The sequence below is a fragment of the Galeopterus variegatus genome, unplaced genomic scaffold (assembly GCF_000696425.1).
Source record: "Galeopterus variegatus unplaced genomic scaffold, G_variegatus-3.0.2 Scaffold6095, whole genome shotgun sequence".
NCBI lineage: Eukaryota > Metazoa > Chordata > Mammalia > Dermoptera > Cynocephalidae > Galeopterus > Galeopterus variegatus.
Genome location: NW_007732206.1, coordinates 20,871 through 33,472, shown reverse-complemented (window position 1 = coordinate 33,472; position 12,602 = coordinate 20,871). Strand labels below are relative to the sequence as shown.

Here is a 12,602-nt window from a genome sequence, read left to right as displayed (position 1 = left end):
AGAACCCCTTTTTTTTTTTTTTTTTTTTTGGTAGCTGAATAACATTTCTGTGCTGGAAATCATGAAAAACATTTTGTTTCAGTGATTCATTTTTATTCCTTCTGTCCCATTTCCCCTTGCTCTTCTCCTTCTCTTTAATTTTTTAGCAGCCTCAATTCTTTCAAGTCAAACACATCAGCATTAATAAAAGTTCAGAAAAGTGAGGAAGGAGTAGATAATTCACAAACTTATTGCCCTAACAAATACCTTTAATAATTTATGTATCTTCTTTTTCTCTTTTTATAAGCATGTATTGTTTTTTACATAGTTATAGTCATTGTGTATATTTAACATTAAATTAAAAATTTTTTAAACTTAGTGTTATATTTCTACACTCTTTTGCTTATGGTCTTAATGATCATTTTCATGTTCCTTGACAATTACTGTGATGTTACTTACCTAACCCAGAAGTGTTCAGTGTTTCAGTGCCTACAACATATTTTTGAATACTAGAAAAAGCGATTAAGACAAAAAGAAAATGAGCTTCAGAATACAATACAAAAGGTGCCCTTGGAGTTGTGCATCACTAATATCCTGCTTTATAATATCATGAATGCACCACCTCTCTGCATTCATGACGAGCTTTTACTACCATTTTAACCAGAAAATAAAACTATAAGATAGGTGAATAAATTTTTAAATGCAAATATTGTATTGTTGCAGATACAGTAGTACCTTCTAAACTTTGCATTTCTTTCTTTAAAAAAAAAGCAGTACATACATTCTGTTTCTCCCAAATCGGCATTGTGGCATTATTGCTTTATACCAAATAAATGGGTCTTGTTGAGTGCTATTGCTGTTTCATGAAAAATTCTAAAAAATTAAACTTTGGTTTAATTCATCTCAATAGTTCTTATTGGTGATTGGTAATATATGCCATTACTGAGGCCATGTGCCAGGTATCTGGCTAGGCTTCTTAAGTTTATTAACTTAATCTTAATGATTTAAGGTATATTTTCCATTCCACCCATGAAGGAACTGAGTTGGGTTAAGTGATTTGCCCAAAGTCCCATAGCTATGAAACAGCCCATCTAGTTCAGTGTGACTCCAAAGCCTGATATTTTTCTTTAAAAAACAAAGTATTAAAACTGCAAGTCTTTTCTTGAGAAAATAGTATTGCAGTAATCAAGCTATAACTGAAGTGTTTCCGATTTTTTATTTTATTTTTTTTTAGGGAGATGCCTCAGAATGACTTAATGCTGAGATATAGAATATTCTGGTATGCATATGTAATCCCCAGGGAAGTTATCTTTGAAGAACCTATATTTCTGTTTATATTTACTAAAATGACTAACTTAGGAGACTAAAGAAATACGGATGTTAGGACAGATTAATAGAGAGGGATTAATAGAGTCGCAAAAATATGCGTATAGGACTTTCAGAGTCAGAATGAATTGTAAAGCTCCAAAAGTGTGGGAAGCACCAACTTTACTTATTAAGAATTTAAAAGAAGTAGGTGTTACTACTACTTATTCATGGACCTAATTGTCAATTCATTCAATAAATACGAGGGATCTTCAAAATGTTCATGGAAAAGTTCATATTATCTTTGAATATATTTTTCCATGAACTTTTTGAAATACCTTCATATTTACTGTGTTCCTACCGATATACCAGGCATCAGGATAGGCACTGGGGATACAGTAGTGAATACAATAAAATTCTTAACCCTGATGGAGCATTCTGTTTTTGTGGGGATGCAGACAGTAAGCCTTAAGTATGACAGGTCTTGCTTGATGAATGCTTTGGTATTTGGGGGAGGAGGGGTGTCAGATTAGATGGAGTGAACCAGGAAGGCCTCTCACTCCAAGAAATAACATTTGAGCAGAGTCTGGAATGATGTGAAATGGTGAACCATGCAGCTCTGCAGAGACAGTTTCCAGACAGAAGGTAATGGCAAGTGTCAAGACCTGAGAAAGGAGTATGCTTGGAATGTGTGTGAAATAGCAAGGAAGCCAGTATGGCTGGACCATAATGAATGAGAACAATGGTATTAGAGATTTGAGGAGTGTTAAGGATTTGAGATTTTATTCTTGGTATGATCTTCAGCCATTGGAGAGTTTTGAGCAGGAAAGTGACATGTGTTCTATGGGGAATAGATTGTAGTCGGGGCAAGAGTAGAAGGCTGTTGCAGCAGCCCATGTGAAATATGTTAGTGGCTTGGGCCAGGGTGGTAGCTGTGAAGGTAGTAAGAAGTGGTTGGATTCAGATGTATTTCGAGAATGGATTTTGCAGGATATGCTGGTGAATTAGATGTGGGTGGAGTATGAGAAAATGAGAATTCAGGGACTCCAAGATTTTTGGCCTGAGTAGTTGGAAGAATGGAAGTGCCATAGGAATAATATTTTTTCTTTTTTTTTCCTGCTGGCTGGTACCAGGATTGAACCTGGACTTTGGTGTTATCGATACCACGCGCTAACCAATTGAGCTAACTGGCTAAGTATGAGAAAATGAGAATTCAGGGACTTCAAGATTTTTGGCCTGCGTAGTTGGAAGAATGGAAGTGCCATAGGAATAATATTTTTTCTTTTTTTTTCCTGCTGGCTGGTACCGGGATTGAACCTGGACTTTGGTGTTATCGATACCACGCGCTAACCAATTGAGCTAACTGGCTAGCCCAATATTTTATCTTTTAAACATGGGCTCTTCATCCAGATTATCTAGATTCTAGTTCCTGCTGCGTCTCTGATTACATGGGTGACCTTCAGTAAAGTGCTTTAACTGCCTGGATTTGAGTCCCAGCTGTGCTGTTAACTACTGGTCTGATTTGGGGAAGGCCAGTTTAATTTCAGTGTGCCTTAATTTTCTCACCTGTAAAATAGGTATTATAGTAGCATCTACCTCATATGGTTATTGTGACGGTTAAGTGCGTTATGAATGTAAAGTGCTTAGAACACTGCATGACACACAGGAAGCACTCAGTAAATTCTTGCAGTAATTTTATGTGATAAATTATTATTGAATTAACTGTTGCTATCCCCAGAATCTAGAACAATGTTGGGCAGATGATAAGTGCTCAAATATCTGTGCTATAAATAAATGAGTAAAATAATGAACTGATAAATGGCAGCCCTTTATAGAAAATGCTCCTATGTTTCCTATTCTGCTTAAGCTCTTCCATCCGTCTAGGGTTTTTTCGTTGTTTTTTTTCTCTCTCCTTGTTGAGTAGCCTATGACTTCAGTGTGGGAAATGAGGTCTATGTACTATTCCTGAGATTGGGTCTGACCTGTTTGTTTTCTTGCCACGGAGAGTGCTGCCTTTTGAATGCTTTGTGTTTTAGTGATGAAAAGACTCTAGCAAAGTCTGGTGCACTAATTGCTCTCTTAGTATTCCTGCTCCCAATTTAGGCTCATGTTTCTCTCAGGAAGCCTTGGACAGTACGTAAATGTTAATAAAGGTGCAACTCTGACTGTTCCACTTTATTTTTACATGCTGCTACTTTGCATGTTTTTCAGTTATTTATTAGTCTCATATGGGTATGCTTTTCCGTTTTTCCTTGATATGGTGGGATATTCTGTGATGATAGTTTCTTAAGAATTTAGGAAGAGGGGTAATGGGAAGGTTAAGATTTAAACAGTCATGTGATAGCCTCTAGAGTGGTCTTCTCCCGTTCGTTCCCTGTGTTTGCTGCATCTGCCTGTTGCCTGGATCTGGTGTCTTAGATTAGGTCAGTTATCTGCACCTTCTATTCTCCCTGAGATATGGATGTGTGAAAATGAAGGTCAAATGTGGTTATAATATTAATAGGAATGTAGATTGTGAATACAGATTGAAAATCTGTGGCTACAGATAAAGAAAAAAACTGTCTTAGTTGAAATTTAGATAGTATCTATATTTTTAAGAGGCAAAAATTGAAGCACATTAGACAGAAGGTTATAGACTATGTTGGATGGGACCAGAACTTAGTATCACATTTCTAGTAGGTAAACATTCTGTTTTTCACCAGAATATTAGATTTTCACTTGAAGTTCACTTACAGTGGAATGGAATCATCTAAGGTTATGTTAGAGAACATGAGTTATGTAGAAACATTGCTTTTGGAATTGCCAAAGGTATACAAATAAAATTTCCATTGGTTCATGTTAAAAATAAAATTTTGCTTTTCTCTTTTGTTATCTGAGTGGTAGGAGGAGCAGAGCTTGTTGCTTAAAGTGGTCGTACAGGAACTAGATTTTCCAAGCATCAAAGCGAGACACTAAAATGTATAACTAACTGTTTGGTAGCTTGGGTGGCTACTGTTCATTAGATTATGGTGGCCACTCTTGAACTCATAGGGTGTTTAAAACTACTTAATAGTTGTAGGACCCATTGTAGACATTTGTTGTCAAATAAAGAATCACAGATGAGAGGGATGGGAGGAATCCATTCTCTCTTACCCAATTTTAAGGTGTAAAGCTCTGTTTCAATAAAGTTCCCACCTGAATTGATACTGAAACTGCCTGCCTCACAGGGTTATTGTGAGGTTATTAAATGATTAAATGATTTATGTGTGAAAGCAGGTTGTAAACTATAAAGTGCTGGTTCCCATATAAAGAGCACTATTTAAAAACTCTGTTTTTTAATACTTAAAAACATTTTACTGTTGCTATTACAAAGAAAATAAGAATCTTTGATCTGTTTTTTATTTCTGTGCTTTGTTTTAATGATGTTTATTTTTATTGTCTTTTTAATTTAAGGTATAGTTGACAAATAAAAATTGTATATATTTACAGTGTACAGTGTGACATTTTGATATATATAGTGAAATGGTTAAATCAAGCTAATTAACATATCCATCACTTCACATACTTATCATTTTTTGTTGTGTTTATTTGTTAATAGAAGTTGCTGTGTAATCTCCTCGCAACTAATATGTAATATTATATGTTATTTAATTTTAGGGAGCTCGGGTTGGTAGAATAGACGCTTTTGTTCAGAGCTTGGACAAAAATTTTCTGGTTCCAGTAGGTGGTGCTATAATTGCTGGCTTTAATGATTCCTTCATTCAGGAAATCAGCAAGATGTATCCAGGTAAATAAATAAGTTGTTCTTGAGAAAAAGTAACTAACAAAAATCCATTTGTACATAGGATACTATAATAAGCCTTCGTTTCCAAATCTTCTCCCCGCCCTCCTGAGTGTAACTTGTCCTACTTTTTCAGGAAGAGCTTCAGCTTCACCTTCTTTAGATGTCCTTATTACTTTGCTATCACTTGGATCAAATGGTTATAAGAAGCTATTAAAAGAAAGAAAGGTAAGATTTCCCGTTCGGTGTAGAATAATACTCTTGACTAGAGAAGTTCTCTAAGTCATTGGTGTTTCTGCCTGTTGGTTTATCACATTGTGAGTGTAGATATATAGTATGGTCCTAGGGGATTTACTCAGATCTAGAACCACCTAGGTGGTTTTTGATTTGTTGATGTTGTCTTGTTTATCCAGATATTCTGAATCTTGGACAGCCGATATTGCATTTTTTTTTTTTTAGGAACTCTTGCATCAGAGATTCTTATTAATTCAGTAAAATTCAATTCATTTATTACTTAAAGATAGAGGCTCTTGAAAGACAAGTGCAGAAGTCTTCTTTTTAGTTTTTGGAAGCCTGAAGACTCAAGTATGAGATGTCAGTCATAGGAGGAAGAACCAGGGCAGAAGTTGGCCAACTTCTCATACTTAAATAATAAATTTAGCCCTTGGATTAATTTATTATGCTTAAAAACTGGACTTTGTCTTCAGCATTTTAGGACAACTCCAGAATTGTAGACATAGACAGTATTAGCAGAGCAGATCAGATTAAGGTGTTTTATTTATCTCTTATCTGGGAGAGCTAGAGGCTCCCGGTACAGTTTTCGTATCTATATAACTTTCTAGCACTTAATAGCAATTGTAGTCCCCTAGATTTAAAATAGTACTTAACATATTTTAAAACATTTTCATATGTATTGTTTCATAGATCCTCTGAGTAGCCTTATGATAAATACGTAACAGAAGTTGAAAACTCTTGTGCTCTGTTTTACCCCACTCTTCTTTCTCCCACTAATTCAGTTCCTGGAAAAGTAATTATTTTCTTTTTATCGTGAGGACATTTCTTAAGATTTACCTGATGTAGGAGAAGATGCTCAATGTCATTAGTCATTAGGAAAATACAAATTAAAACTAAAATGAAGTATCACTACACACCTATTAGAATGGCTAATGTAAAAAAAAAAAAATACAGCTTTCTTCAAGTTATTCTGCTTTGGATTCTGGTTGCCTACAAGACAAAGTTCAGACTCCTTAGTCTGCCATCATGATCCTTTATAATCTGATCCCACGGTTCTTTAGCAATATGGGCCCCTGCTGATTTATTTATTCAGTCAAATACTTATGCAGAAGCCCAAACGTTCAGTTCACAAATAAGACTGACACAGTGTTTATCCTTATGGAAATGATAGTTTTGGATATTAAATAAACAGTTACAAATCTGATAAGAATTATAAAAAGAAAAGCAGAGTGTATGAGAGCATCTATCACCAAATCCAGCTGGAGCACCTAATGTAGCTCTGGTAGGGTCGGGGAAGACCTCCCTGAAGAAGTGACATCTGTTGTATAAAAGTGTAACTCGTGCATTTGTTCATTGACATTCATGGTGTGATCATAAGCTAGAATTGATGACTTGCATAACTGTAGAACTCTGAAAGAGTATTTTAAACTGAGTCCAGAAAGCAAAGTACTGTGCAGTTATTGGAGAGTTTATATTTTGGATCATTTCATGAAATTAGCTTTCTTTTAGAGTAGATTCAGATTCAGTAGGTCTGGAGTAGGGCTCAGACAACTGCATTTTTAACAAATTTCCCTGATGAATTTGATGCACACCCAAGTTGGAGACCTGTTGTTTTGGGGCACACAGGTCACTTGTATGGATAACAGGAAACGTAATATCATAACATTTTAATACTCCTACATAGGTAGATAATATTTTGTAGTATTTGAGACTAACTGCATACATGTCCCAAAAGTCAAAGCTTGGGAATATAACTTGTTAGTTGTCTGTATTTATTTCTGATGCTTTATTTCTTAGCTGTTTTTTGTTTTATATTGCTCATTCTGCATATTTGGCTAAAATTCATTTTTAAACTAAATAAATGGAATATATTTTAACTCTGACATAAGACCATTACACGAAATTTTAAGTTAGTCATTTTAGAAGTATACTTTATTATACAGATACAAACTTCAAAGATTTTTATATACTCTTATTTATTGCCAAATAAGCATGCTATTTAGTATTTCTTGCTTTTCTTCTTGAATTGAAATGTAAAAAATAATAGTTAATAATATGAAATATTTGCTATAATAAAGTCATAAAAGTCTTGGGTACTTTTGTAGTTAAACTTATTTAATTAGCAAATTAAACTGATTGTTTTGGTGCATGCTTCTAAAAAATTACCATTAGGAGTCTGAAATGAAACTTGCTCCTTGATTATGAGTAGTCTGGTAGACTAGAGTCCCCCTTGGAGTTTACCATTCATCCCTCTATTCTTGGCATTTCTTGCTTGATATATAGTAGATGCTCGTCAGGTGTTTGTTGAATGAACTAACACAGTGTATTTGGGAATACCTGGATGCAGTGTTGTACAGTCAGTCATCTCTTGTTTTACACAGAATAAGTATCTTTCTGGAAAATTAGTCAGGAAGCAAATAACATTTTGATACTGATTTCAATCATGAAGTCAATGTTCTTTTAGAAACATTTCTCTATATGGATATAGTTGAAAACTTGTGAAAAGGAATGGTGGTTACCTACTGTGTCTAACAGGTACTGTACTTCAGGGAGTAGTACTTCCTGCCTGCCAGAAACACTTTTCTTACCTTAGAATTTTGGAATTGTTGGTTTTAGGGATGTCGCGTCATCTTTTCAGAACCTTAAGAATTTTTTTTTTTTTTTTGAAACATAATTGATTATACATATTTGTTGGGTACAGAGTTGACTATCACTACCTATGTACCATATATGATGATCAAATTAGGATAATTAGGGTTCTCATCTTTACAAAATCTAATCATTCTTTGTGACTCTTAATCAGTTTCTTGCTAACCCCCTGCCCCTCCCCCTTTCCTGCTTCTGATAAGCACAGTTCCGTTCTCTCCTTTTGAAAGTTCAGCATATTATTGTTTGTTTGTTTGTTTCTTTTTTTTTTAGCTCCCACTTATGAGTGAGGACATGCAGTATATCTCTTTCTGTGCCTGGTTTATTTTATATAACATAATTTTCTCCAAGTTCATCCATGTTGCTATGAATGGCAGAATTTCATTCTTTCTTATGGCTGAGTAGTATTCCATTGTTTATATACCACATTTTTCTTATCTGTTTCTCAGTTGATGGACATTTAGGTTGGTTCCGTATCTTGACTATTATAATTAGGGCGTGATAAATATGAGTGCAGGTATCCTTTCAACATGATGATTTCCATCCCTTTGGGTATGTACACAGTAGTGGGATTGTTGGATCATATGGCAGTTCTATCTGTAGTTGTTTAAGTAACCTCCATACTGTTTTCCATAATGGCTGTACTAATTTACAGTCGCAACAACAGTGCAGAAGTGTTTACCCTTCTCCACATCCTTGCCAGCATTTGTTATTCTTTTTTTGATGATAGCCAGTCTGACTGGGGTGAGATGATATCTCAGTGTGGTTTTGATTTGCATTTCCCTGATGCTTAATGATGTTGAGTCTCTTTTCATATAGCTGTTTCCATTTTATGTCTGTCTTTGAGAAGTGTCTCTTTAGCTCCTTTGCCCCTTTGAGTTCTTTGTGTATTCTGGATCTTAATTCCTTGTCAAATGTATAGTTTGCAAATATTTTCTCCCATTCCATAGGTTGTCTTTTCACTCTGTTAATGTTTCCTTTGCTGTGCAGAAATTTTCTAGTTTCATATAATCCCATTTGTTTATTTTTTCCCTTGTTTTTTGTGCTTTTGAGGTCTTATTCATAAAGTCTTTGCCAAGTCCTACTTCCTGAAGTGTTTCCCCTGTGTTTTCTTCTAAGTTTTAGGTCTTATATTTAAATCTACAGTCCATTTTTTTTTTTTTTTTTAAAAGATGACCGGTAAGGGGATCTTAACCCTTGACTTGGTGTTGTCAGCACCACGCTCAGCCAGTGAGCGAACCGGCCATCCCTATATGGGATCCGAACCCGTGGCCTTGGTGTTATCAGCACCACACTCTCCCGAATGAGCCACGGGCCGGCCCAAATCTTTAGTCCATTTTGAGTTAATTTTGGTATATAACAAGACGTACAGGTCTATTTTCATTCTTCTACACAATTAGGATTTGACTTTAAAATTTTCAGCTACTTGTAGATGATTCCAAAGGCCCATGTATGTGTACATTTTGCTTTGCATGAATGAAAATCCATCTGTTTTAAGAATGTCTTTCAGGAATATGTACTCAGCTAGTGAATGGATCCAGCAGGCTGTTCAGCTCTGCTTCTCATTGGGACTTTGTTCCTTTTTATTGTTGGGTTATCACTTTGTGGGAGAAATTTTATTTCTAGTGGTATTCATGACTTGGGTGGCTTCATCTCAGATGTCAAGCTGTAACTCTTTGTAACATCCAGGGCTTTGTCCTTTTCCTATTATCTAGATATATAGTGTAGGGAGGCATAAGCAGGAATAGGACAATAGCAGGATGATAGCTGCAGTGTATTAGCATGTGTCTATAGGAGTCTTGTTAGCTAACTTTAGTTTTTTTAAATCCTGAAAACTCTTTTAGACTAAGGGAAAACTAGGTTGGTACTACTTAGGAAAAGTAGGGAACTAACATTTTTATGAATGTCTGCTGTATGCCAGGACAATCATTATATTCATTATTTCATGTAATATTCAGAGCAAATTTATGAGGTAAGAATTATCCCCATTTTACAGATGAAATTGAGGCCCAGACAAGTTAAGTACTTGCCCAAGGTCCACATATAAGTAACAGAACTGCTGTCTAAACCTAGGTCTTATGATGCTAAAGCGTCTGCACTTTCTGTCTTACCACTGTCTCGCATTGAGGAAGTGATCACCCGCTCTGTGCTAGGCATTTGAGCCATAAAGATGATGATCGCACGGAAGTCGATAAAACCCCAGAGGCTCTCTAATGTACTAATTGGTTTTATTTAAAATTCAATGTATAGAATTTATTTAGAGAATATCTATAAGAGTAATTTTCAGAGTATTAAAATGCTCATTTGAGAACTCCGTCATTGTAAGCAAATAAAAGTTTGCTCTTTAACAATTTCCTTCAATAGGCAGGTCTTTCTGTTGAAAAATGTGGATGTCCTCCATAAACCATAATTGCATATATGTAGCATAAATGCTGTTTTTTTTATTGGATTTGTAGCAGAAGTAAGGGCCTCTTTTGTTTAAATGGACTTGCTTTTGAACTGTGAAAATTTAATCGTGATAGTTTATTGGTTCAGCTCTGGAGAAGCTGAGGCAAAGCTATTTTGCTTCAGCCAGAGCTATTTATAGACCGTCACTGAGAGCTCCTTTTTATATTGTTGGTGTTATTGCGTACTAAAAAAGGAGTGTTAAAAGAAAACTTAGGATTTTTTTTTTTTTATTCTGTGCCCTTATTCACCACAATGATATTTTTAGAGGTTATTTTATCTAGCTATCTCTCTTCAGAAAAGGCTTTATCTTTTTCACAGTAGAGGCAGACAAGAACACAGCTTGAAGCCGTTTCTTCTCAAGCCTTCCTTTTTGAAGGGTGAAGGGATCAGAGAGAGTGGGACTGTGTGTGTGAATTGAGCTTCTTTGCCCTTAGCCCTTTCCTGATCAACACCTCTGCTTCATTGAGGGGGAGATATGACCATGAATTTAACCGAAGAGGCCTTTAAGAAAGGGGATTAAAATGTAAGAGACTGTTTCTTTGAGTTTCTCTATGCAAAAATAAAGATCAGTCTTAGAAGTTTATCCTCACTTCTTTTTTGCTTCCAGAAAATATCATTGTTCTGCTTATCTTTCCTTTTAGAAGAGTGCTTTCCTGAACAGAGTAGGTAGGTAATCATTTACTGTTGCAAATATCTGCTGAATTGGACAAGTGCAGAAGAGGAATGACAGCAGAATGGCTGCTCCAGTGGCTGGAATTTGTGAGCTGAGGCTTGGAGGACAAACTAAGTTCTAAAAGAATATCAGACACATAACCTCAAATAGTGTCCTATAACAGAGCTAAGTTTGGAAACATTAGTAGATTTGCAGGCCTAAAAGTGGAGTAGTTGAATCTCCACAAAAATGTTAGATTTCAGGCCTGGATATGGGGCTCAGCAGCTTGAGCATAGTGCTTTAAGCCTCTGAGGCAAGGTCTGTCAAGTGTGCCTGGGTCCTTTCAGCTGGCCACAGCTGTGGGCAGTAGCATGTCATATTTAGTACTGTTTTCCTTATGGACATGTGTGTGCATGGATATGTACCTGCAGTCTGTCATCTGTTCGTCCCTTCATGTTATCATTCAAATATTAGACTACTTGTTATGTTTCCCTTTTGATTTATTGCCCGTTTTATGAGACATATCATAATAATATGTGAAGTACCATTTTCATCTTATCCTGTAACACAAAATAGTATGTTTCAAAAGACATGATTACATAAGGCCTTTTTCTTTAAAATTTAGTGAATTATACAAATCTTTGGTCTGGGAAGGGATAGGCTAGATGTTGCATTTTATGACTGCAGATAAATTTGCAAAAGGCCATATGAAAGACAATGCTTAATATAATTCAGCTTCTCTTCCATTACCATCTTGAACTATAGTGTAAAGTTTTGTGTTTTTATTCTAGAAATATAGCTGACATTAGCATTCAGGTATATAGTTTAGTTTATCTCTAGCAAAAAGTCTTTTAAAATTAAGTTAAATACAGCACAATGGACATAGAAAATCAATAACATTTCATTTCTTTTAAGTAAGATCTTTCTATATACATTTGCTTGCATTGCTCATAAATTTCTTCCTCTGCAGTAGTATTTTATAATAAATGTCAGTTATAGATTTAACTGTAGAAAAAATAGTGCAGATTCTGTAGTAACTTTAATATGTCAGGTAAACTGCATAGCTAAGTATTAGTGTAGGAGAGTGGTACAAGCTCCTAAATGATATTTTTAAATGTAGTGATATTAATAAGACAGCATTTAAGACCTTAAAATGTAGAATACCATAGTATTGTGCTTTAAAATATTTAAAGCTTCTTTGCTTATTGGTCTACTTATCATAATTCTTTACACCTAAAGTAGAGATACCATAAATACCTGCTGATGGATGTAAACTTGACTCAAAATATTTTTCTTTTTTCATCTAATTACTCCCATACTAGTGATTTCTAAGATTTAGTTAACTTAGTATTATCTTTTCTAAAGATTTCTATTCTGAGGGTAGCTACAGTTAAAACTGAATCAAAGTGGCAATAGCAAGTGATTGATAGAACTGGGTAAAACTAATTTGTTAACGTATTAGAAATTGAACATTGTGCAAATTCAGTTTTTTTTTTTTTTTTTTTTGGTTTTTTTTTTTTTTCGGCCCCGGCACCGGACCCCACCCCCCCGTGTCCCCCCCCCCCCGGCCCCGGACCC

General features: G+C 35.2%; 1 protein-coding gene across 1 annotated transcript in view; it reads left to right on the top strand.

Moving 5' to 3' along the window:
• The window catches only part of SEPSECS (Sep (O-phosphoserine) tRNA:Sec (selenocysteine) tRNA synthase), a 34,255-nt gene that overhangs the window by 12,743 nt on the left and 8,910 nt on the right, over positions 1–12,602 (top strand). Inside the window, exons 7-8 of the mRNA XM_008590439.1 lie at positions 4,921–5,050; positions 5,181–5,272. Of these exons, the coding sequence (XP_008588661.1) occupies positions 4,921–5,050; positions 5,181–5,272 (222 nt within the window). The remainder of the gene's footprint in view (positions 1–4,920; positions 5,051–5,180; positions 5,273–12,602) is intronic.